Source organism: Chanodichthys erythropterus, chromosome 21 (assembly GCF_024489055.1).
Source record: "Chanodichthys erythropterus isolate Z2021 chromosome 21, ASM2448905v1, whole genome shotgun sequence".
NCBI classification, from domain to species: domain Eukaryota; kingdom Metazoa; phylum Chordata; class Actinopteri; order Cypriniformes; family Xenocyprididae; genus Chanodichthys; species Chanodichthys erythropterus.
In genome coordinates, this window is record NC_090241.1 from 27,619,504 (window position 1) to 27,646,993 (window position 27,490).

At 37.1% G+C, this 27,490-nt stretch overlaps 2 protein-coding genes across 9 annotated transcripts; both read left to right on the top strand.

Annotated features, from left to right (window-relative positions):
- Positions 1–829: 829 nt before the first annotated feature.
- On the top strand, positions 830–6,812 carry LOC137010940 (zinc finger MYM-type protein 1-like). 6 transcript variants are annotated; one of them, XM_067373413.1, is made up of 3 exons: positions 830–1,123; positions 1,405–1,674; positions 2,194–6,812. In XM_067373413.1, the coding sequence occupies exons 2-3, from the start codon at positions 1,416–1,418 to the stop codon at positions 2,490–2,492; spliced, it is 558 nt and encodes a 185-aa protein (XP_067229514.1). In that variant the 5' UTR covers positions 830–1,123; positions 1,405–1,415; the 3' UTR covers positions 2,493–6,812. The 6 variants fall into 5 exon arrangements, with proteins under 6 accessions (XP_067229514.1, XP_067229511.1, XP_067229512.1 ...); XM_067373410.1 differs by having other exon boundaries at positions 833–1,123; XM_067373411.1 differs by having other exon boundaries at positions 833–1,123; positions 1,405–1,463.
- Positions 6,813–16,793: 9,981 nt separating this feature from the next.
- LOC137010969 (zinc finger MYM-type protein 1-like) lies at positions 16,794–21,476 on the top strand. Of its 3 annotated transcripts, XM_067373483.1 has the most exons (3): positions 16,794–17,365; positions 17,647–17,916; positions 18,436–21,476. In XM_067373483.1, the coding sequence occupies exons 2-3, from the start codon at positions 17,658–17,660 to the stop codon at positions 20,598–20,600; spliced, it is 2,424 nt and encodes an 807-aa protein (XP_067229584.1). In that variant the 5' UTR covers positions 16,794–17,365; positions 17,647–17,657; the 3' UTR covers positions 20,601–21,476. The 3 variants fall into 3 exon arrangements, with proteins under 3 accessions (XP_067229584.1, XP_067229585.1, XP_067229583.1); XM_067373484.1 differs by lacking the exon at positions 17,647–17,916 and having other exon boundaries at positions 16,795–17,365; positions 18,436–21,475; XM_067373482.1 differs by lacking the exon at positions 16,794–17,365 and having other exon boundaries at positions 17,373–17,916.
- Positions 21,477–27,490: the final 6,014 nt, after the last annotated feature.

The following is a 27,490-nucleotide window of genomic DNA, read 5'->3' on the forward strand; positions in this document are numbered from 1 at the left end:
TGGGTAGGTTTAGGGGTAGTGTAGGGGGATAGAATATACAGTTTGTACAGTATAAAAGCCATTATATCTATGGAGACTCCCCGTAAACCATATACAGTGGGTACGGAAAGTAGCCTATTCAGACCCCCTTAAATTTTTCACTCTTTATTATATTGCAGCCATTTGCTAAAATCATTTAAATAATTTTTTTTCCTCATTAATGTACACACAGCACCCCATATTGACAGAAAAACACAGAATTGTTGACATTTTTGCAGATTTATTAAAAAAGAAAAACCGCAATATCACATGGTCCTAAGTATTCAGACCGACCCTTTGCTGTGACACTCATATATTTAACTCAGGTGCTGTCCATTTCTCCTGATCATCTTTGAGATGGTTCTGCACCTTCATTTAATTAACCCTTTAACGCGTACGATCACACCGGTGTGATCAGTCTTGACTGGCCCCAGGAGCGTACGATCACACCGGTGTGATTAGAACGTTCAGTGCATTACGTGATCAGCTGCCAAATTCAAATGTGCGTGCGCGCTTTCACTGGCGCTAAACCAGAGACGGACGCGCGCAGCGCTTTTCATATCACATATATACAGTGTTTTCAACCAAATAATGTTCATTTCAGGTTTCAGACATTTAAATGCACATGAGTACTAACAAAACAATATATTTAGAGTTTGCAAAATACACAATGATGTCTATAGGAGCGGAAATAACCCTTTCTATTATAACTTGACAACACGTTTAATTCATACAAGGGCGGTTCTAGGGGGGGGCCAGGGGGGGCCAGTGCCCCTGTGACAACAAGCTTGGACCCCCTTGTGGCCCCCCTAAATCTGGAGTGTGAAATAATTTTTACAAAACTGCTTTTTTTTTTGTTTTTTTGTTTTTGTTTTTTTGCGATCGTTGTTTTTTACATCCGTTATTAGACACAGTCTATGATTAGACAGTAGCAACGCGGAACAGAAATGTAACCCACACATTTTCTAGAGGGAGGGACTGATTAAAGCGGAACACAACAGTATCGTAGAACATGCATCTGCAAGTTTTTTTCTACTCAGAAGTTGGTGGAAGATTTGCGCGAATATTATAGTTGAATACTTCAAGCAAAGAAGGAAATATAGAGGTGAGTAAAGTTGTTTATATTTTTTATTTGTATTAAATGCAATACAGAAGTAATGCATATGTAAATGCATAAAGTTAGATCAGCTAATTTTTTGCCGTTTGTTAGCTTGTGGCAGTTTGAAAAGGGATAAAATATATGATCAACAAACTCATGGTTCTGAGTGTTTTTACTCGGTAAACGAGTTGTAACATTAAATGTTTAGACATAGTTACCTGGCAAGTCAGTTATTTTCAGTAAATTAATTCATAAGTTTCTTGGTCCCCATTGCTTTTGCTCTATAGTTCTCACCAAAATGAAGAGAAAGAAAGACATCATGTCGTTCTTCCAAAGAAAAGATAAGGTAGGCAGTGAGACAGAGCCAGATGGTTCAGGTGTGGAGAGAGCAAGAGAGAGCAGAGAGTCTGCAGAGAGAGAGCAGGAGGAGTTGTCCATTGGAGAGACTGAGAGTGAAGGAATAGTAGAGGAGGAAAGTGAGACAGATGGAGAGACTGAGGCTGAGAGTGATACACCAACAGAGGAGCCTTGTGTGTCCACTAGCAGTGGACCATCAGGTTTGTGCTGTTAAATACATCTGTAAAGCAGTGCAATAAGTCAGTTTATATGGTGTATAGAAATTAATCAGTTTGTGATTGAAATTAAATCTTATTTAACATGCTATGAGCTTGTGATATCAGATGGATTTCAGAAGTTGCCTGATGGTAATTATATATCTAAAACTAACCAAATACATACTTTTTATGATTTATGATTTTATCATACATTCAAGGTAAAAAAAAAAAAGAAAAAAGAAAAGAGAAGAAAAAACAGTAAACAAACAAATAAACAGGCATAAGTAATCACAACAGTAGTAAAAACAACAAAAAGACATGACAAAGAGTAAAAATGAAGGTGGTAAAATATATAAATACATTCTCATCAGCAAATAATGGAAAACTAAAAAATACCAAGATAGACAGATGAAGTAGTAAGTGCACTTAAAACTGAATTTTCAACATTTATGAATATAAAAACTATTTGCTGTAACGAAACGGGTATACTTTTATTATTTATATATATATTTTCTTTGGCAGATATCAGCAAATCCCGGGAAGAACCACCTGTGCAGCCAATGATGAATATATACCCAAGAACTCTGATGGGGGACCGGAGGAGGAGCTTCAAGGCAGCCTGGTACCATATCCACCCCTGGCTTGAATATTCCAAACAATCAGACTCTGTGTTTTGTTATGCCTGCAGGCATTTTAGCCCTCCCAAAGTCTCAGAGACAGTATTTGATTCAAAATTGGGTTTTAACAATTGGAAGAAGGCACCTTACAAACAGGGGGATTTGCAATTCATGCAAGGTCTGAGCGGCACAAACAAGCAATGATTACATGGAGAGACTATCAGAAAGCTGTAAAAAGTAATGCAACACTGGTAAATGCCCTAAACAAGGAACACAACAAACAGGTTCAAGAAAATCGGGACTATATTAAAACAATAGGAGAAATACTACTACTTACAGCCACACAAAACATTGCACAAAGAGGACACGGTGAGTCTACAGAGTCAGATAATAAAGGGAACTTCATGGCAATCTTAGAAACAATAGCTAAGCATGACAAAACTGTGCAAAAAAGGCTGACTTCCATTCATAATGCAAAATATACCAGCAAAGGGATTCAGAATGAGGTTCTGAGTTGTTTGGCAGACATGGTTCGAACAAAAATTATAGAAGAAGTGAAAGACAGTGAGGTCTATAGCATAATGGCAGATGAAACAAAAGATGTAAAAAAAAGGAGCAGATATCTCTAGTACTCAGGTACTATTTCAGTGGAGCTGTCCATGAGAGCTTTCTCCACTTTGAATCGGCTGATCGACTAGATGCAGCGGGGCTTACTGACAGAATCATACACATATTAGAAAGTCATGGTCTTGAATACAAAAACAACCTAGTAGGTCAAGCATATGACGGTGCTTCAGTTATGAGTGGGAAGCATTCAGGTGTCCAGGCACGCATTAAAGAACAAGCAAAGCATGCCTTTTACATCCACTGCAATGCACACTGTCTGAATTTAGTTTTAGTGGACACAGTCAAAGCTATCCCTGAGGTAGGAGAGTTCTTCTCCTTACTAGAAAGACTGTATGTCTTCACATCTGGGTCATATGTGCATCAAAAATGGCTGAGCATACAGAAAGAGATGTACCCAGGTGCACCAGCTAGAGAGCTTCAGAGACTAAGTGACACTCGCTGGGCATGTCGATATATGGCTCTACATACTATTATGGATAGATTGCCTGCCATTAAGCGAGTCCTGCAAGATATAGTCCAAGAACACAGTGGTGACAGATCTGTTGAGGCTAGAGGTCTGCTTGCACAGATAGATTTACAGTTCATTGTGTGCCTTGTTACCCTCCATAAAGTGTTTGGAGAAGCAAAATTTCTGTCAGATATGCTACAGTCTTCATCACTTGATCTGTCAAAGGCTGTTGATTTAGTTGAAGCCTTAGTTCAGACTTTGAATGACTACAGGGATGAGTCATTTTTTGATGACCTATGGAGTGAAGTGTTGAACACAGCTGAGCAATGTGATACTGCAGTACAGCCCCCTGCAAAACGACCAAAAAAGCTAAGCTCTCAATTTAATGCAGACTGTGTACTCAGTACAGTGGGTCAGAGGTCAGATTCAGAACGAGAAAAAGATAGTTTTCGTACAACCCTTTTCTACCCTGTTTTAGATCAGATGCTTAATGAGCTTAACAGAAGGTTTTCTAGCAAAAACTGTGAAATAATGACTGGCATCCAAACTCTAAACCCCACAAGTGATGTGTTTCTCAAAGAAAAGTCCCTGTTTCCATTTGCTAGAATGTATGAATCAAATATTGAGGACTTGGGGTATGAACTACATCAGTTCAGAAGAATTTTAGAAAGGAAAATACAGAGTGGCATGCAGAAACCCTCCAGTGTAGTAGAGCTGGCATTATTCATTGAACCTTATAAAGAAGTTTTCTTTTAGCTTTTTAAACTATGCAAGATAGCTGTTTCAATCCCTGTTAGTACCGCTTCTTGTGAACGGAGTTTTTCTGCACTAAAGCTGGTGAAAACCTATCTCAGGTCCACAATGTCAGATGACAGATTAAGCAATTTAGGTGTTCTAAGTATTGAGTCAAGGAGGGCAAAGGCCTTAAATCTAGATGAATTTGCTGATCTTTTTGCAAAAAAACACAAAAATCGTAGAATACAGTTACTGTGAATGATACTGAATCTGTAATGCAAATGTAAAAATATAATAGAAATGCAATTACAGTTAATGTGAATGATACTGAATATGTAATGCAAATGTAAAAATATAATTAAATCAAATAGTTACTGTGACTAATACTGAATATGTAATGCAAATGTAAAAATATAATTAAAATCAAATCGTTACTGTGACTAATACTGAATCTGTAATGCAAATGTAAAAATATAATAGAAATGCAATTACAGTTAATGTGAATGATACTGAATCTGTAATGCAAATGTAAAAATATAATAGAAATGCAATTACAGTTAATGTGAATGATACTGAATATGTAATGCAAATGTAAAAATATAATTAAAATCAAATCGTTACTGTGACTAATACTGAATATGTAATGCAAATGTAAAAATATAATTAAAATCAAATCGTTACTGTGACTAATACTGAATATGTAATGCAAATGTAAAAATATAATTAAAATCAAATCGTTACTGTGACTAATACTGAATATGTAATGCAAATGTAAAAATATAATTAAAATCAAATCGTTACTGTGACTAATACTGAATATGTAATGCAAATGTAAAAAATAAAATTGAAATGCAAATACATTTTTGAATGATTATAAACATTGTATTTTGCCTGTTAATGCCTGCAGTGCAGTGAAGAAAATGATATGACAACAATAAGGTTTAAATATAACTGGCCCCTCTAACAGTACAACTGGCCCCAGCTTGGCCCCCCCAGTTGAAATGGTCTAGAACCGCCACTGAATTCATATCAGATACATTGTGAAAGTAACTTAAAAGCTTACTCTATTCTTCCCCAGTTCACCGGCACACTTACTTTCATGTATTTCGGGAGAAGTTGATACATTCACGGTTTGTAAATCCAACAGATCCGATTCTCTGCGCTGTGCAAACTAACATGGCGGCGCCCATCGCTCATATGGCTCAACTAACGCGATCGTTATAAAGGTGTTTAAACAGCAAAACACATCCACTTTCACATATTTGGCAATCGGAATATTAGATATTTCATGCTATAGTTAACAAATTTGTGAATATTTTGAATAAAAAAGGAAAAATTAAATGAAAGCAGATCATCATTCATACAGTGCTGCGGTGTGTCATGTAACAAGCAATGACGCGTCACCATGGAAACCATAAAGCGATACAAATAACGGTCGCCTTAAAAAACTCACGCTGGGGGGTCAGACAGAATATTTGAAACTTACGTGCGAAAGGGTTATGTCCAGCTGTGTTCAATTATACTGATTCTGACTTGATTAGGAAAGCCACACACCTGTCTATATAAGACCTTACAGCTAACAGTGCATGTCAGAGCAAATGAGAATCATGAGGTCAAAGGAACTGCCTGAAGAGCTCAGAGACAGAATTGTGGCAAGGCACAGATCTGGCCAAGGTTACAAAAAAAATTCTGCTGCAGTTAAGGTTCCTAAGAGCACAGTGGCCTCCATAATCCTTAAATGGAAGATGTTTGGGATGACCAGAACCCTTCCTAGAGCTGGCCGTCCGGCCAAACTGAGCTATCGGGGGAGAAGAGCCATGGTGAGAGAGGTAAAGAAGAACCCAAAGATCACTGTGGCTGAGCTCCAGAGATGCAGTCGGGAGATGGGAAAAAGTAGTAGAAAGTCAACCATCACTGCAGCCCTCCAGCAGTCGGGGCTTTATGGCAGAGTGGCCCGACTTGAAGCCTCTCCTCAGCGCAAGACACATGAAAGCCCGCATGGAGTTTGCTAGAAAACACCTGAAGGACACCAAGATGGTGATAAATAAGATTCTCTGGTCTGATGAGACCAAGATAGAACTTTTTGGCCTTAAAAAAGTATGTGTGAAGAAAACCAGGCACTGCTCATCACCTGTCCAATACAGTCCCAACAGTGAAGCATGGTGGTGGCAGCATCATGCTGTGGGGGTGTTTTTCAGCTGCAGGGACAGGACGACTGATTCATCGAGGGAAAGATGAATGCGGCCAAGTACAGGGATATCCTGGACGAAAACCTTCTCCAGAGTGCTCAGGACCTCAAACTGGGCCGAAGGTTTACCTTCCAAAAAGACAATGACCCTAAGCACACAGATAAAATAACGAAGGAGTGGCTTCACAACAACTCTGTGACTGTTCTTGAATGGCCCAGCCAGAGCCCTGACTTAAACCCAATTGAGCATCTCTGGAGAGACCTAAAAATGGCTGTCCACCAACATTTACCATCCAACCTGACAGAAGTGGAGAGGATCTGCAAGGAGGAATGGCAGAGGATCCCCAAATCCAGGTGTGAAAAACTTGTTGCATCTTTCCCAAAAAGACTTGTGGCTGTATTAGATCAAAAGGGTGCTTCTACTAAATACTGAGCAAAGGGTCTGAATACTTGACCATATGACATTTCAGTTTTTCTTTTTTAATAAATCTGCAAAAATGTCAACAATTCTGTGTTTTTCTGTCAATATCAGGTGCTGTGTGTACATTAATGAGGAAAAACTTAAATGATTTTAGCAAATGGCTGCAATATAACAAAGAGTGAAAAATTTAAGGGGGTCTGAATACTTTCCGTACCACTGTATACAAGTGTATGTGTGTGTGGGTCAGTAAGATTTTTTGAAAAGAAATACTTTTATTCTGCAAAGATGCATTAAATTGCTCAAAAGTGACATATATACATTTATAATGTTACAAAAGTTTAGTAATAAATGCTAATAAATTTTGGTTCAAACAATCCTGTAAAATGTAGAACAGTTTCCACAAAAATATTAAGCAGCACAGCTGTTTTAAACATTAATTATAATAAGAAATGTTTCTTGAGCACCGAATCGCCATATTAGAATGATTTCTGAAGGATCATGTGACACTGAAGGCTGGAGTAATGATGCTGACAATTCAGCTTTGCCATCACAACAATAAATTACATTTTCAAATATTAAAACAGAAATTGTCATTTAAAGCAAAAGATACAATATTTACAGTTTGTGCGATATATATAAAATTGTTATACTGTATTTTTGGTTATTATTTTATTAGATTTTGTTGTTGGTTTTAATGCCTTCCTGTTTTAGTATATGTATCTTGAATTTCCAAGCTCTACCATTAACCAAAAAGTCACGATTTTGTGCATTCGTGCTTCTTTACCCTGACATCTTATTTTCTGTATTCAGTTTGAAGTTTAGCCTTGAGTCTGTGTGTTTCCAGCAAACAGAACTGCAGTGCATTCTTCCATCCTCCTGCCACCGCTTCTCTGCATTGTCGCAAAACATCTAGAGAGATTATGTAAAGTCTCTCTGAGGTCACGAGGGTACAGTTTGGTATTCACATGAATGCTGTTGGGTTGAATATGTCTGTGGATGGGAATTAATTGAAAAATGGTTACCATGCCATGAAAAGCATTTTTTTCCCCCACAGACCCAAGGCTACATGCGCCATTGGAGTGATTGCTAAAGTAAGCCATTTTGATCTCTGCAGATCACATTGAGTGTGACAGAATGTTCTGTTATGAAAGAAAGTTTGATGTCTTTTGTTAATGTTTCACCTCTTACTATCAAAACTAAATAAGAAAATTATTTTACTTGAGCATATTCGCAAAGAAATGTTTCTTTCAAATGGTTGTAAATGGTATAAGTTTGCTAATTTTTAAGCTGGATATCTGGCAGTTTGTTATTTTATTGGAGCTTGAACATCTGAGAGTTACACCAGACATTTATTGCAACAGCTCATTAGTAAATGAGAAAAAAAGGTAATTGCAGTCATTAAATAGACTCATTGGATGTTGCGTGATACATTACATCACAGAGAGCTCATCTGTATGTTTCAGGAAATGTACTCTTAATTAACTGTTATATCTATTTGGAAAATAAATTATTTAAACCTGAATATAGGGATATACAGAATTGATATTTAATGAATATAATCTTTATGTCTATGATTTTCTGTGGTTTGTTTGTTGCCATTTTTTACTTGAAAGCACTAAGGATGATGAAGTGTGCATTAAAGGGATAGTTCACCCAAAAATGAAAATTTGATGTTTATCTGCTTACCCCCAGTGCATCCAAGATGTAGAGGACTTTTTTCCTTCAGTCGAACGCAAATTATGATTTTTAACTGCATGTGATTGGGAACTTGAACAATAAGAGTCGAAAAACTTCCATAGACAAATCCAAATTAAACCCTGCGGCTCGTGACGGCACATTGATGTCCTAAGACACGAAACGATCGGTTTGTGCGAGAAACCGAACAGTATTTATATAATTTTTACCTCTAATACACCACTATGTCCAACTTCGTTCAGCTTCCTGTTAGTGAGGTCAAAAAACGCGTTGTGATGACGGAAGTGATGTCTCGCCCATATACTTCAATGAGCGCGAGACATCACTTCCGTTGTCAGAGCGCGATCAGACCTCACTAACCGGAAGTTGAACGAAGTTGGACATAGTGGTGTATTAGAGGTAAAAATTATATAAATACTGTTCGGTTTCTCGCACAAACCGATCGTTTCGTGTCTTAGGACATTAATGTGTCGTCACGAGCCGCAGGTTTTAATTTTGATTTGTCTATGGAAGTTTTTTCGACTCTTATTGTTCAAATTCCCATCTACTGCTATTATTTGACTGACAGACGGCAGCGGTTGCAGTTAAAAATCATAATTGCGTTTGACTGAAGAAAAAAAGTCACCTACATCTTGGATGCACTGGGGAAAGCAGATAAACATCAAATTTTCATTTTTGGGTGAACTATCCCTTTAAGGGGAAGTTTGAAATGAACTTATGTTATTTCAGCTGCTTTTATTAAGTGAACTCTCCATATTAGTCCCGTGGGTATTTATTTAGTGGTGTTATTTGAAGAAGAAAAAAAAAGTTTTGGCTAAATAAATATTTCTCCAACAATTTCAGGCCATTATCTCTCCATTTCCTCCAGCTATTTGATATAAACTACTTCAGGTCTTATTAAGCCAAATTGTTCTAATGGGCCCATATCATGAGAAATCAAATTTTCCTTGATCCTTTGAGATAAAAGAGCTAGATGTGCTATAAAAAATATTCTAAATCTTGAGCTAAAGAAGCAAAATTAGGCTCTCCCTTGTTGTCAGAGTTTATTGATCTTATCAGAGCATATATTTTATTCCCCATTTATATAGATAGTACCTGTATACCTTTTACCTATGTATAAAATAGCTGATAGCTGCTGATGAACAGACTTTTAATTTGAATTTAATGGAAAATGGTCATGAAAAAAAAACTAAAATATGACTTATGACCCTTTTAAAACTTTACTTGAAAATTCATACTGACATTATGCTGACCTTTGGGTTTGATGAGTTCCGACACGGCCAGCACTTCACTTTCCTCGTATTGCTTGTGCAGCTCAATTAACATGCCTGGGTATGAAATATGCATCAAGTCGCTTCATCTATAATATATAAAAGCACAAATTCACATGCTCTGCTATCATGTACTTTTCACCATATGTACTTCGAGATTGCTGACGAGCACAAACTATACACAAATGATCTCATAGCAATTAGCAGATACATCTGACAAAAATGTGCGCCCAAAGGCTTTGATGAGGTGAATTTATTTGTGTATTTGGATGTCTTGTTGATCCTTTTACAGTTTCATTCCTCCTAATTTTTCTGACTGGGGCTAGTTATCACACAAGGAAAGGCAGAAAACAATATGGTTTATGAATTGTACTGTTTCGTTGGTAACACCTTCATTAGTCAAACATTAGTCAATGAACTAACCATGCACATTTGTTACCATATTTACTAATCTTCGTTAATGTTAGTTAATGAAAATACAGTTGTTCATTGTTTGTTCATGTTATAGTTCACAGTGCATTAACTAATGTTAACAAGATTTTAAAACTAATTCAGGGGACCTTTAGTCATTACTTAAATATATATATTGTTGTGAAATAAAAAATCAAGTTCTGAAATGCTGTTAGACTTTTTACTTGTAATTGTATATTTATTGAGCTTGGATGACACAAATTATGCCTATTGATTCGATATACTATCATGACTTGTCATAGTTTAACATTTTCAGTTAATCAAAAATGTATTTAATTTTAAGTTCTGTTAATGTAAAATACATTCTGATGACGTGTAAACGTGTTTCATTGTTTTGAGTTGTATGAACACTTCTTTTAACTGGGCTGGGATTTATATTTCCCATCATGAATGGCCCATGGCACTTGAAAGGGAGAGTAAACGCTAAAATTAAATAATGTTTTTTGCACAAGATTAATGGTAAGGGAGCTTTAGCAGTAATTAGGGTTTTGTTATGCTAATTTAGAAGAGTTAATGTGTAAATGTGGGTTTTTGGAGAGTTACCGTCATGGTGACAAGCGGTGCTTGGTAAGATCGTGTTGCTTAGAAATGCAGTTTTATTGTGTCCAAAAAGCGTCTTCACCTTACTTAAAACATTATGTTGGATCAACTCAAAATATTGCTTTGAATTAAAGGTACAATTTGTGATATTTTCTTACGCTAGAGGTCGCTAGAAGCCAATTCAAAACAAAGGCGTAGTTTGATGACGCCAAGTTTTAGAGCAGAAACTTGCCGTGTGTCTCAATCAGCTCCCTAGTTCAGTAGTCAGGGCACTGATGAGGGTATCAGCCATTTTCACTTTCATTATATACTGATTCACGACCTAGGGAGCTGATTGAGACACAGGGTTGGTCTCCATCTCAACGGACGGTGCAAAAGAATAGATTGGAGTCTGGAAGAACTCATGTTCGTGGATGCGATTATTAAAGTTACTACGTAGTATGAAGCAGAGCAGGACCGAGTGTTGCGGGAGCTGAACGAGGAGCTGGAGCGATTGATCAACACACGCCTCACGAGCAGCGGGACTTTTATTATGACACAGTCGCCGGCGCCGCTTCCGCTTTTCTGGTCATGAGTTTACGGGAGCTGTCCTTGTCGACAGAACCAGCGGCAGATGGTAAACAGTAATAGAGTGCCTCAGGGATGACGCGTTTTTGTAGGCAAAACCCAGAAGCGAGTTAGCATTTTAGGAGTTCCGGTTCCAATGCCGTCAAGTCTATGGGTTTTTTGAATGGGTTTTTGCTAAATCGCCTGAAATAAGGTCTGTGGTTAACAAAGCCTCTAAATACTTTCACGTTTTGATCTATGACATAAAACACACCAGTTATAACCAACTTGTGAGTTTTTAAACTTTTACTGTGTCTTAAAATCGGCGGTTGCTAACAAATTGCTAAGACGTCATCATTAAAAACGGGACATTTGGACAGCATTTCTCATGAAAAAGTGGAAAAGTATTCATAACAGCACAGATCATAACCAGTGAGCATGTTTGTAAATAAAGTTGTTTTTTAAATACAGTTTGAGGAAGCTTGGTGGTGACGACGTTGATCCGCGTCCATGGTGTTTTGTAGTCCGTTTATAGCCTACTGTTAGCCTTTTATATCTGACGACTTTATTTAGGCTTCAAAATCTATAAATGTTGTGTTAACTTGTAAAGATTATCTTGAAAGACAAACCGTGTAATTGTCATAACCCTTTGTTAAACAAAGAGCTTATTTTCTGCGATTTTCCAAAAGTCTATGGGAAAAATGCACAGGCTTTCGATCGAGGGAACCCGTGCGCTGCTAACGTCCGGGTTGGCCTACAAAAACGCTTCATCCCTGGGGCACTCTATTATGTTCCATAATAAGTAACACAATCCACCATAAAACGTGCAAGAAGTAAATAAGGAACTGCTTGAAGCAAGCTAGTGGTTTGCTGGACGCTAGACACTACTTCTGCATTTGTCCAAGGCACTGTTGTCATGTGGTTTCTACGTCAGTAAAGGCGGTAACAAAGGTAACTGACGTCATTGACAGGCGACTGCACTGCCCCGTGTCACTGTTTAGAATGGGAATTTTCTCATGATTTACAAGTAGTTGAAAACATTAGAGATATTGTTTGTAATCAGCTGGACAAAATATATAACACTAGCCTAGTGGTTTTGGGATATTTTACTGCAAAAATGTTACATATTGTACCTTTAATGTAATTCTCCCAAGTGGCTTAAGTTAAAAATTCCAGTGGAAAACGTACATGTTTTTTGTTGTTGTTGTTGTTGAACCAATGTTTTATTTTTTAGAGTGTAGTAAATGCTGAAATTAACATTAACAAAGATTAATAAATGCTGTAGAAGTGCAGTTCATTATTAGTTCATGTTAACTAATGTAGTTAACTAATGAACCTTATTGTAAAGTGTCACCGTTTTGTTTTATTTGTTTTTCTGTAACAATATAAAAGTCTTTACTGTAATTTATGACTCATTAGAATTTGACTTATTTGACTCATATTTTCACTGTCTCATTGAAGCCTCCATTTTTCTTTTTTTTCTTCTCAGTATTACTGCAGCTATTCCAAAAGAATTAAATACTAAGACAAAAGTGACTGACAGTGTATCTCTCTCCTTTCCTGCATTCTGTCTTTGGCTGTCTCCATTTGCTCTGTGTTTATAAAATCTCTTCAGTTGCACCCCGGGCTCTTGTTTTTTTGTTTTGTTTTGTTTTTGCTCAAAGCTGGTATATTGCAGAGTTCTATGCAATACACCTGAGTTAAGCTTAGGAGACAGCTGTGCTTTTCTATTTCTTCTTGACAGAGGTAGTCATAGAAACCCTTTACTCTTACTTCGGAGGGCTGCTTCTAGCAGCTGTGAAAACTCTATGTGAATCGTCGTTATTAATGCCACTTGATTTACCATCTGCAACTCCTAATACAACAGACCAAAGGATCCTGTATCATTATCACTCTGTGTTATTTTTTTTCCAGATTCATCCCACAAAAGTACATTCATTCTTTTGATTAAGGTGTGTGTGATGACTTAATGTTGCTCATATGCTACCTCAAAGCCATTATTGTTGCTTAGTTTATTGTTTATTCACCCAAGAATCACCTTGATTGTGCTAAGCTCATTCTGCACCACTTTATTGTGCTCTGTTGGCTATAAATTTAGATTATGATTTGTGTATCATAATATACATGCATCTATTATTATGTCAGTTTATCAGCAGAGTGGAAGCTTCCAGAATGCATTTCAGATGAAAAGAATATGCTAACAGTGCTATTTTTAGTGAATCCAGTCATTGTTTTGTATGACGAAGAGGGAAAGAAAGAGCAGGCGGTGATATATGATCTTTCTGAGCGTTTTGCAAAGATGAAGGCAAAGGTCAAACCTAAACCTAAAATTACAATTATGCAAAAATGTTTTTAGCACTTGCATGGCGATCATTTGTGTCTATAAAACTTATACAGTTGTATTTTATTTTATTTTTTTAAGAAAACGACCTGTCGTTTTACTAGATAAGACCCTTATTCCTTGTCTGGTATCGTTTAAAGCCCTTTGAAGCTGCACTAAAACTAATTTTGACCTTCAACAGTTTGGAGACCATTGAAGTCCACTATAAGGAGAATAATCCTGGAATGTTTTCATCAAAAACCGTCATTTCTTTTCGACTGAAGAAAGACATGAACATCATTGGATGACAGGGGTGAGTAAATTACCAGAATATTTTTAATTCAGAAGTGAACTAATCCTGAGCAATTTCATGAAAACATTGTGCTTACTGAAATGGTCCTGTACCTTTTTTTGTCTTGTTTTGTGCTGTAGTCTGTCTTTTTTATATCTAATGTCATAAACTACATGCTGAGACAAGCGAACAAATGAGACATGCAGCTAAACAAATAACAGATAGCAAGGCCCAGCATGTTTTAAACAAATCAATTTGTACTTCTTGCTACTGTGCATATCCAAAATAGATATCTGGTGAAGTACGTGAACTGTTACTGGGAAATCTGTTTTCCCAATAACTGTTAACAGAGCTAGCATTCAAAGTTTGCTAGTTTATAATGTAATGGTTTTCTCAGCAAATATTAGTATATGTGATTAATTTTACTAAACAATAAGCATATTTTACATTTAATTCTATTATAATATTAAACTGATTGACAGTTTGAGTATTTCTGTTGCAAATTTTAACATTAACCGCCATTGTTTAAAGGTGCAGTAGGTGTTCAGGAAAAATGTTAAAGGAACACTCCACTTTTTTTGAAAATAGGCTCATTTTCCAACTCCCCTAGAGTTAAACAGTTGAGTTTTACCGTTTTCGAATCCATTCAGCCGATCTCCGGGTCTGGCGGTACCACTTTTAGCATAGCTTAGCATAGTTCATTGAATCTGATTAGACCGTTAGCATCTCGCTTAAAAATGACCAAAGAGTTTTGATATTTTTCCTATTTAAAACTTGACTCTTCTGTAGTTAAATCGTGTACTAAGACCGACAGAAAATGAAAAGTTGCGATTTTCTAGGCTGATATGGCTAGGAACTATACTCTCATTCAAGCGTAATAATCAAGGAACTTTGCTGCCGTTCCATGGCTGCAGCAGGCGCAATGATATTACGCAGCGTCTCTCACAAATGTCTCCATGGTTGCAAGGCACGTTCCCTGTGCAAGCAGGGGCTCACAGGCGCTGCGTAATATCATTGCACTGCTGCAGCCATGGAAAGGCAGCAAAGTTCCTTGATTATTACGCTGGAATGAGAGTATAGTTCCTAGACATATCAGCCTAGAAAATCACAACTTTTTATTTTCCGTCGGTCTTAGTACACGATTTAACTACAGAAGAGTCAAGTTTTAAATAGGAAAAATATCAAAACTCTTTGGTCATTTTTAAGCGTGATGCTAACGGTCTAATCAGATTCAATGAACTATGCTAAGCTATGCTAAAAGTGGTACCGCCAGAACCGGAGATCGGCTGAATGGATTCGAAAACGGTAAAACTCAACTGTTTAACTCTAGGGGAGTTGGAAAATGAGCCTATTTTCAAAAAAAGTGGAGTGTTCCTTTAACTTTAGCCTGCTAGCATTGAAAATGTGCGTCCCACCCTCCCTGCAAATTGCAGTCCAAAGCCACGCCTCCTCAAAAACACACGAACAATGCCAGACCAGAAGCGAGAAACATTATTGGATTACATCATTCACTGATGAGAAAAATTTCCAGTATAGTATCAGTACTACAATAATGAACGTAAGCAACCTTTTAAAAACAGCATTAGATGCAGTCATGGGCGTAGGTTTAGGGGGGGACGCTAGGTACTAGTCCCTATCAATATTTTGAGATGACAAATTTGTCCCCACCAATATTTAGCAAGCTCCTTTGAACTGCTATTTGGATCTTTGCACTGCTATTTGGATCGATTCTAACGGCCAGGACGACGACAATAGCTACAAGAAACGCCGTAATTTGATTGGCGGCGGGTTATCTGACAGGCTGCACGCGCGGGCCGGGACTACTTTTGTGCTTGCACTAGCAGCGGGCGGGTGGTGTGTGTGTGTCGGGTGTGTCTCATACGTTCTGAAAAGTGAAGCCACGGGCTCTTTGATCGCCCCCTGGAGGCTGGATGCAGTACAGGTCATAAACCCCGCCCTCTCAATGCAGTCGAATGAGACTTCAGTGAAAACTTAAAAATAAAGTCTGCTTCAAATAAAACTTTCTGAAAGATGGTTTTGGTCATTTAAGGTAGTTGTTATCACACTGATATATATTCAATTGTTCGTTTTTGTGATGATTTAGATTTTAGCTAGCAATTTGATTCTATAAAAACGGGGCGTGTCGTCATGATTCGAAGTTGATTGACAGGTTGTCTGAGGACTGTCGGAGCTTCGAGGGGAGATTGAAGATGTATTAACTAACTGTTAATTTTCGATTTCTTTGTCATTAACACCAACAAAATGAGTTGTTCAGCAGTAAACTGTACTAACCGACCTACAGGATCTGACGGATCACTGAACTTTTTTTCTGTAACATCAAATGTGGGCGTTATAAGCTAATTAATAAATGTTATTAGTCAAGATAACACACCTAATGTTAACCATGTTGGGAAAAAGCAGGTGATCGTTATCTGGCAGTTACTTATTATTTTTATGGGTATAAAATAATAATTAGCAGGACAAAACTAATGATAGCTTACTCTAATTACAGCAATCGATCTCCTGTAACGTTAGTTGAACTTGATTTAAAATGGCAGGACCGTTTCTGACGATTTAGAGTTGTTTCTAGTGGCATATTATATTGATTTTATCTACTGAATTTGCTGTTTCAAAAATATTATTGCTCTAGAAACAGAATAACTTATTATTTTATAGGTAGACTTTTAAATTGTGTATAATTTTTATAGTCTATTTAAAATACATGAATGATGACGCAGTCGTCTGGGCGGAAGTTTGATATCGCGACTCCGCCTCCGGCTCAACGGACGATTCCTTCTGCGCATGCCCAGGCTCCAAACTTTTTTTTTTTTTGACGTATTGCGTAACGTAACAGCGCCCATTCATCAGCCCATTTTGGCTTCAGTTCAATACAATGGAAGGAAGCGACGTCGAGTCGTCCATATTTATTTACAGTCTATGGTGTGTGTGTGTGTGTGTGTGTGCGCGCGCGCGCATGTTGACGAAGCCGACGGTAAGTTACTGTCTCTCTGCCACATACAAAGGCCAGAGTAAAGACATTTTAATATTCCGTTTTTTGCCCCTTTTTGTACTTTGTAGATGCCACCCAAGAAGAAGAAAGGGGACAAATTATAACTCCATTATGGCTACTTTCCACATTTTACTTTCCACACAAGGGCGGTTCTAGGGGGGGGCCAGGGGGGGCCAGTGCCCCTGTGACAACAAGCTTGGACCCCCTTGTGGCCCCCCTAAATCTGGAGTGTGAAATAATTTTTACAAAACTGCTTTTTTTTTTGTTTTTTTTTTTTTGTTTTTTTGCGATCGTTGTTTTTTACATCCGTTATTAGACACAGTCTATGATTAGACAGTAGCAACGCGGAACAGAAATGTAACCCACACATTTTCTAGAGGGAGGGACTGATTAAAGCGGAACACAACAGTATCGTAGAACATGCATCTGCAAGTTTTTTTCTACTCAGAAGTTGGTGGAAGATTTGCGCGAATATTATAGTTGAATACTTCAAGCAAAGAAGGAAATATAGAGGTGAGTAAAGTTGTTTATATTTTTTATTTGTATTAAATGCAATACAGAAGTAATGCATATGTAAATGCATAAAGTTAGATCAGCTAATTTTTTGCCGTTTGTTAGCTTGTGGCAGTTTGAAAAGGGATAAAATATATGATCAACAAACTCATGGTTCTGAGTGTTTTTACTCGGTAAACGAGTTGTAACATTAAATGTTTAGACATAGTTACCTGGCAAGTCAGTTATTTTCAGTAAATTAATTCATAAGTTTCTTGGTCCCCATTGCTTTTGCTCTATAGTTCTCACCAAAATGAAGAGAAAGAAAGACATCATGTCGTTCTTCCAAAGAAAAGATAAGGTAGGCAGTGAGACAGAGCCAGATGGTTCAGGTGTGGAGAGAGCAAGAGAGAGCAGAGAGTCTGCAGAGAGAGAGCAGGAGGAGTTGTCCATTGGAGAGACTGAGAGTGAAGGAATAGTAGAGGAGGAAAGTGAGACAGATGGAGAGACTGAGGCTGAGAGTGATACACCAACAGAGGAGCCTTGTGTGTCCACTAGCAGTGGACCATCAGGTTTGTGCTGTTAAATACATCTGTAAAGCAGTGCAATAAGTCAGTTTATATGGTGTATAGAAATTAATCAGTTTGTGATTGAAATTAAATCTTATTTAACATGCTATGAGCTTGTGATATCAGATGGATTTCAGAAGTTGCCTGATGGTAATTATATATCTAAAACTAACCAAATACATACTTTTTATGATTTATGATTTTATCATACATTCAAGGTAAAAAAAAAAAAGAAAAAAGAAAAGAGAAGAAAAAACAGTAAACAAACAAATAAACAGGCATAAGTAATCACAACAGTAGTAAAAACAACAAAAAGACATGACAAAGAGTAAAAATGAAGGTGGTAAAATATATAAATACATTCTCATCAGCAAATAATGGAAAACTAAAAAATACCAAGATAGACAGATGAAGTAGTAAGTGCACTTAAAACTGAATTTTCAACATTTATGAATATAAAAACTATTTGCTGTAACGAAACGGGTATACTTTTATTATTTATATATATATTTTCTTTGGCAGATATCAGCAAATCCCGGGAAGAACCACCTGTGCAGCCAATGATGAATATATACCCAAGAACTCTGATGGGGGACCGGAGGAGGAGCTTCAAGGCAGCCTGGTACCATATCCACCCCTGGCTTGAATATTCCAAACAATCAGACTCTGTGTTTTGTTATGCCTGCAGGCATTTTAGCCCTCCCAAAGTCTCAGAGACAGTATTTGATTCAAAATTGGGTTTTAACAATTGGAAGAAGGCAACTTACAAACAGGGGGGATTTGCAATTCATGCAAGGTCTGAGCGGCACAAACAAGCAATGATTACATGGAGAGACTATCAGAAAGCTGTAAAAAGTAATGCAACACTGGTAAATGCCCTAAACAAGGAACACAACAAACAGGTTCAAGAAAATCGGGACTATATTAAAACAATAGGAGAAATACTACTACTTACAGCCACACAAAACATTGCACAAAGAGGACACGGTGAGTCTACAGAGTCAGATAATAAAGGGAACTTCATGGCAATCTTAGAAACAATAGCTAAGCATGACAAAACTGTGCAAAAAAGGCTGACTTCCATTCATAATGCAAAATATACCAGCAAAGGGATTCAGAATGAGGTTCTGAGTTGTTTGGCAGACATGGTTCGAACAAAAATTATAGAAGAAGTGAAAGACAGTGAGGTCTATAGCATAATGGCAGATGAAACAAAAGATGTAAAAAAAAAGGAGCAGATATCTCTAGTACTCAGGTACTATTTCAGTGGAGCTGTCCATGAGAGCTTTCTCCACTTTGAATCGGCTGATCGACTAGATGCAGCGGGGCTTACTGACAGAATCATACACATATTAGAAAGTCATGGTCTTGAATACAAAAACAACCTAGTAGGTCAAGCATATGACGGTGCTTCAGTTATGAGTGGGAAGCATTCAGGTGTCCAGGCACGCATTAAAGAACAAGCAAAGCATGCCTTTTACATCCACTGCAATGCACACTGTCTGAATTTAGTTTTAGTGGACACAGTCAAAGCTATCCCTGAGGTAGGAGAGTTCTTCTCCTTACTAGAAAGACTGTATGTCTTCACATCTGGGTCATATGTGCATCAAAAATGGCTGAGCATACAGAAAGAGATGTACCCAGGTGCACCAGCTAGAGAGCTTCAGAGACTAAGTGACACTCGCTGGGCATGTCGATATATGGCTCTACATACTATTATGGATAGATTGCCTGCCATTAAGCGAGTCCTGCAAGATATAGTCCAAGAACACAGTGGTGACAGATCTGTTGAGGCTAGAGGTCTGCTTGCACAGATAGATTTACAGTTCATTGTGTGCCTTGTTACCCTCCATAAAGTGTTTGGAGAAGCAAAATTTCTGTCAGATATGCTACAGTCTTCATCACTTGATCTGTCAAAGGCTGTTGATTTAGTTGAAGCCTTAGTTCAGACTTTGAATGACTACAGGGATGAGTCATTTTTTGATGACCTATGGAGTGAAGTGTTGAACACAGCTGAGCAATGTGATACTGCAGTACAGCCCCCTGCAAAACGACCAAAAAAGCTAAGCTCTCAATTTAATGCAGACTGTGTACTCAGTACAGTGGGTCAGAGGTCAGATTCAGAACGAGAAAAAGATAGTTTTCGTACAACCCTTTTCTACCCTGTTTTAGATCAGATGCTTAATGAGCTTAACAGAAGGTTTTCTAGCAAAAACTGTGAAATAATGACTGGCATCCAAACTCTAAACCCCACAAGTGATGTGTTTCTCAAAGAAAAGTCCCTGTTTCCATTTGCTAGAATGTATGAATCAAATATTGAGGACTTGGGGTATGAACTACATCAGTTCAGAAGAATTTTAGAAAGGAAAATACAGAGTGGCATGCAGAAACCCTCCAGTGTAGTAGAGCTGGCATTATTCATTGAACCTTATAAAGAAGTTTTCTTTGAGCTTTTTAAACTATGCAAGATAGCTGTTTCAATCCCTGTTAGTACCGCTTCTTGTGAACGGAGTTTTTCTGCACTAAAGCTGGTGAAAACCTATCTCAGGTCCACAATGTCAGATGACAGATTAAGCAATTTAGGTGTTCTAAGTATTGAGTCAAGGAGGGCAAAGGCCTTAAATCTAGATGAATTTGCTGATCTTTTTGCAAAAAAACACAAAAATCGTAGAATACAGTTACTGTGAATGATACTGAATCTGTAATGCAAATGTAAAAATATAATAGAAATGCAATTACAGTTAATGTGAATGATACTGAATATGTAATGCAAATGTAAAAATATAATTAAATCAAATAGTTACTGTGACTAATACTGAATATGTAATGCAAATGTAAAAATATAATTAAAATCAAATCGTTACTGTGACTAATACTGAATCTGTAATGCAAATGTAAAAATATAATAGAAATGCAATTACAGTTAATGTGAATGATACTGAATCTGTAATGCAAATGTAAAAATATAATAGAAATGCAATTACAGTTAATGTGAATGATACTGAATATGTAATGCAAATGTAAAAATATAATTAAAATCAAATCGTTACTGTGACTAATACTGAATATGTAATGCAAATGTAAAAATATAATTAAAATCAAATCGTTACTGTGACTAATACTGAATATGTAATGCAAATGTAAAAATATAATTAAAATCAAATCGTTACTGTGACTAATACTGAATATGTAATGCAAATGTAAAAATATAATTAAAATCAAATCGTTACTGTGACTAATACTGAATATGTAATGCAAATGTAAAAAATAAAATTGAAATGCAAATACATTTTTGAATGATTATAAACATTGTATTTTGCCTGTTAATGCCTGCAGTGCAGTGAAGAAAATGATATGACAACAATAAGGTTTAAATATAACTGGCCCCTCTAACAGTACAACTGGCCCCAGCTTGGCCCCCCCAGTTGAAATGGTCTAGAACCGCCACTGTTTCCACATAAGAAGCTTGTCCCCTGCATTTGCATAGGAATATGAAGTAGATTCACTTCTGTATTGGGATATTCTGTATTGCCAACAGTCTGAAATAAAAAAGGATATCACCTATTTCTAACATGACAGCTTTGAGCACACAATAAACAACATCACTGTCTATATAACTAGAAAAAGTGATAATATTTCAGCAAAAATACAATGTAAACATTATTAGAATATCAAGCGAAAGAACAACACATCTTTCATGCAAAACCAGCATATGCTGGTAAGGTAGCTTTTGAAGCTGGGATGGTTTTTTATGCTAGCATGATGGTCCTTTGCTGGTCCATGCTGGGGCCCATTTCAATAAGGAGGTTCAACCAACTCTGAGTTAAACTGAGTTGACTTACCCTGAAACAGAAAACCCAGAGTTTCCCTTATTTCAGGGTTAACTCAGAGATTTCACTTAACCTCCTATCTGAAACAAGCCCCCGGTCCTGGACCAGCATAGGACTGACTCAAACCAGCATCCCAGCTTCAAAACCTACCTTAGCAGCATATACTATTTTTTCAACACGGAGGACAGCATGCACAACACCTGCAGGAATGCTGAGGGTATTTTCATTGGAGGAGGAAACAAAAGGTTTTACTCATTGTTTGTAGCAAGACTTGGAAACAGTAGTTGAAACTTGTGGTGGTGGTGGGCTTACGAATCCATGCACCAAAGGTGTGGATGTTGTAATTTGCTTGTAACTTTGAAAACATAAAAATAGTTACCAATTAGACACTGGGTGCTTCTGTTGTTGAGCTAATTAGTAAAGGTACACAAACTGCATAATCTACATTATGCGTTACTATCAAAACACATCAAAATCTAATCATGCCATGTACCTACCTGTCCAAAAGAAATACTGCAACCATGGCATCATCTTTTATATATGATTTAATTATATTACTAATAATGCTTTAATATATTTATTTTTAGTATATTCTTATGAATGCATTAATATGTCATAAAATATAACAAAAAAAGGTGTGCTTGAGCGTAACACTAAAATCAGCACAGAGAAGTGAACAAACGGATGCAGGTAATAATCAAGCTTAAAGGTGCTAAAGAGGATGTTTTGTTTTATACATTTTTGCAGTATTACTTGAAACTGTCTTTATTAACTGATAAAAGACTATTTATTAGGTGCACTGAAAGGAATAATATTAATATACATCATCTGTGCACGAGGTAGGGCCTTAAAAACATCAGCCAATCATCATCAGCCGATCATCGCGTAAACGACTGGCCCTCTGGCTTGTCAATCACTGCCATGATGTTCCTTGTGAGAGACGAGCGCGGCTACGCGCTCCAGTAACTTTCCACACTCCACAGGCGCCGAATGCAATGTTTTTGTCCGGAGACAGGAGTAACAACTGCAGATTATGAGTTACCTGCGGTGAGTCCGACATAATGAATCCACTAACACCACACAGCGAATGCCGAAAGCAGGGGGTCTGTTCTTACACATGCGCTCATTTCAAAAACTCAGTAACAGTCTTTGGTTTCTCAGTCGACGAAAAAATCCTCTTTAGCACCTTTAAAGTCGCATTTTTTTAAATTCATGTGCCCTCGCAATTTTTACTCATAACTTCCCCTCCCTCTTGCAACAACATATCTTCTCTGATGACGTGCGTACTGGTGCGAGGGCAGGACAACCTGTCACTCACATGAGATGAGTAATAGCAAACCACAACCATACAACCATCCAATCAATGCCTGATTAACATAATCAACATTATTCTTGTTGGAAGAGCCGTTTCACCCAGATATACATCACAATTGGGAAGAAAAGACAAGAATGCAACTTCCGTGTCATGCTGACTTTAACAGCAAAAAGGTAACTTATTCTTATATTAAAAATATAACAGATTTGAGTGTAAAAGGTTGATCAGATCTTGATCAGGCTGATCTGTATTTATGGGAAAAAACAAAACAAAAAAGAGGATTCTTAAAAGGATAGTTCATCCAAAAATGAAAATTCTGTCATCTTCATGTCATCCAAACCTTTATGAATTTCTTTTTTCTGAGAAACAAAAAACAAATATTTTGATAAATGTTTTTCCATATAATGGAAGTCAGTGGTCACCAAAACATTCTTCCAGAAATCATATTCTGAGTTCCACAAAGAAAGGAAGTCATACAGGTTTAGAATGTCTTTAAAGGTTGATGAGAACATGCTGCTCACCGGTGTCTTTGTTGTTCATCGGCCTTGACTCCTTTTAAAACCCATAGCTGAGATTTCCATTGAGCACAAACACATCAAAGACGTGAACAGTATGCACACCATCCACACATTATCCACTCTGTATATGATTTAAATGTTTGAATGATTAGAATGTTTCCATTAATTAATGGGCTTCTTGTCAAATATATAATGCTTTTAAACAATTAGCTCTTGCACAATGTACAGTGTTTAATAGATGACTTTCATTTCTTCCAAGTCATCAAATCAATCACAGATAATGGGATTGTGTAATTTATTGAGCAAGGATAACAATAAAACAAAGATCACATATCTTATCTATTTGTGACATGAACAATATCTGGTAGCACTTTATTTGGTTACACTTTATTTTACAGCATGTGTAATACTTATTACCTAGTTATTACCCAATTATTGTAATTGCTGTAAGTACATAGTACACTCTAAAAAATGCTGGGTTGTTTTAACCCAAATTTGGGTCAAATATGGACAAACCCAACCGTTGGGTTAAAAAATGCATTTAAAAATTTAACCCAATGGTTGGGTTTGTCCATTTGAGTGTATCTACACGCAGAACAGGACTGTAAAATAATGTGCTACCCTTTATTTTACAAACCTGTTCCACATGTGGAGTCTATGCCTTATTATAGTGATTACAATAACTGTGTAATAAGGTAACCCTGAACCTACCCTTAGACCTAACCTTAACCCAAGAACGCTTTAAGTATGTAAGTGCACGTACTGTAAAATAAAGTGCAACCAAATATCTAGCTCACTTTTTGTAATATAAGTAGATTATATGTAAAGTATACAGTCATAGTTAAACCTCAAAGACCTACAGTACCGATGCTTGATCAGAGCAGAGCAAATGGTTAATTCCATTACTTATACTCCATGTCTGCCCTTCCAGACACACACACACAAACACACACACACACACACACACACACACACACACACACACACACACACACAAAACACTCATCTTCCAAGGACCCTGATTTGGTTTCTGTGCTTATCACCATAGCAACCTAGCTTTGACGCTGAATATGTTGGATGGCCAACAGAATTCTTTAGAAAATCATGTTGCTGTATCAATTGATTTCAAATTTGTGCAGAAAACATATATTTGCTCTATTGTGAGTTTGTGCTGAGGAGAAATGAACCTTCACCACTGGGAATCAAAATGCCAGCTAACTTTCAACACTAACCGGAACTGACAAATCACAAGGTAATCGCCTTATAGGCAAACCAAAATATGCGATATTACATTCAAACACATTTAAAGCGAAATATTTTGTGTTAGTATTCCACAGAAAAGAAATGGCCTTTTGATCTGGTTTGCGGGTCTGGTGTGAGTGCTGTGCTAAGGTAGATAGTGCTGTAAGAAACAACATTATTAAACATTTACAGTCTGCAGAGAGACCAGCTGCATTTCACAGACAGGACAGAGGCACTTGAAACCGAGAAATCTCTCAATGTCCGTCATATGTTGCTTTCAGCCATTCACCCTTTATTCATTCCTTCCCCTTGGTGCATTTCATCCACACTTAGGATGACGCAATTCAGCAAGCCTTTCTGATTGGATCTCCACATTCAGAGCCATGCCTGAAAATGCATCATTAAAGTCATATTATCAGAAAAAACATGTCTGAATTTTATATCTGAACTCATAAAATGATCATCTGAAGCTGTTCTCAGATCATTCAGGTCTAAGAGTCGTTTATGCAACGTTAATGTTAACATTCAGTTTATGAAAGATGAGTCTTCTGCTGTGATGGAGAATGTGCCACTCTTCATGGCACTGGACGTAACTGGGGCATCTGTGTTGTGGTAACCATGACAACATGAGAGTTTGTCATCTACAGTGGCAAAGCTCTGAGGGGATTGAGCTCATGATTCTGAGTCTGTACCACACACCCGCCCACACAAACACACACGTATGTGCACATGCAACATACTACAGTTCTGGTTTAAGCCAAGGTAGAAGCATGTGATTCTTATGGGCTGTTATTCAGAAAGGTTGCGAGTTCGAATCTCACCACATGTGTCCTTTAGAAGGCCCTTTTCAAGAAGACTGCTAGAATAAGTTTCACTTATATGCAAGGTAATATCAGTTTATTCTTTTCTACTATTCTCATTCTACTAGTCTACTAGATAGAAGAAGGACTCTCTTTCAGGCCTCTAATTCTTTATCACTTCATTGCAAATGCGTCTCCCTCCCAAACGATTTTTATTCACAAAACTGTGATAGAGGCGGTTTGTTCCCAGCAAGCCGAGGCTTGTTAGTTGGTACGTTTCGCTCTCTCCTCTGCGCTCTGTCATGATGCTTGTAGAAAAACGAGACTAGACAATCGTTGTCAAGGTAACCAATCATCTTTAAAGAACACATAATGCAAATAGCATTTGAAAACTTGGGTCAGTGATGTTGGAGTTAGCTGAGATCTGAAACTGCTATTTATAGATGTCACCAAAATATTGGTTTGGACTGAATTAAATGTTCAAGATCCTGAAACATAATCTAAAATCTAGATATTTAAACAAACAGTACATAATTAAGTTAGAATGTTATTATAGTTGTGTTTTACATTCTGCATATTTACAGTTTTCGACCCCAGTAACATCAGGCAAAGGAAATTAGCCTTTTGGCTAACTTCATTTACATTTATCTGAATGTTGATTAATGTGCACTGTCTCTTTTGAAACAGATAGAGAGATAATAGATAGATGGGGGGGATCATGAATAGGAAGTGTGATGCAAGAATGAGATTTAAACTTAATCCACACAAAGTTTGTAACCTCAAAACCTCAAACTAACCTTTTAAGCAACTTCTTTCCATTCAAAGTTTGTTATTTCTCCAGGCTGACATTCACTTTTTTACGCTGTCGCGCTATGCTAAGTGACAGTCCAGATGATTAAATTAAACATATGTCGTAATTAGCAAAGTGGGGCAGAGACACAGTGAGAGAGAAAGAATGACAGAACGTCAGGTCAAAAAAAGAAAGAACAGGCAATTAAAATCACTATATATTAAAGTCACTATTAAATCATGATAAAAATCGCTATTATTTTATTAGCCTAGAATATGCTTTTTTTTTTTAAAAAAAGAATGGGTTGGAATCTTTAGTTTTTGGTGAGTTTAACTACTGAATGTGTCTTTATGTCTCTCTGTCTCCTTTATTCACACACACATACCAACACAAGGCCGTCTGTGAGGATGGCGTCACTAATGAAACAACTTTGGTGCGCCACATCAGAGTCCACCCACGTTGTTGGAATATGGCACAGGTGTCCAGCCCCCAACAGGCTATACGAACCAGCTGACTCACAAACACTCCCTCACTGGCTCTGTGCCTGGCATAATCAATTATTCCCAGAGGTAAATCATTATAAATATTTAGCAATCCACAGTCTTTGAAGTTATCAAACCTGAACATTCACCAGTAAAGAATTCTACAAAAACAAAAAAAAAAAGATTCCTTAAAGAATCCTTAAAACAATGTATCACAGTTTCCACAAATATTACTGTTTTTACTGTTTGATCAAATAAATGCAGCATCGGTGAGCATAAGAGACTCCTTTCAAAGAAAACAAAAAATACTAAATAAAAGCATTTACAGCAGGCAAAAGCACAAACTCTGTGGAAGCATGCATTACTTGAACATTATTAAAACTACTGAAAGCATTGGCACACCCCAGCTTTCACCAAATTTATGAAAAAAAAAAAAAGATAATGACACTAGTAATTATTTGCCATTTAACACAGGTTTGTTTTTAATGGTCTAACAACTGAGAATTATAAGAACACTGAGAAAGATTAACACATTATTTATAATAAGTTATGTGTGAAAAGAGCTACAATCATACTAAGCCAAAAGAGCAGAAACAGATG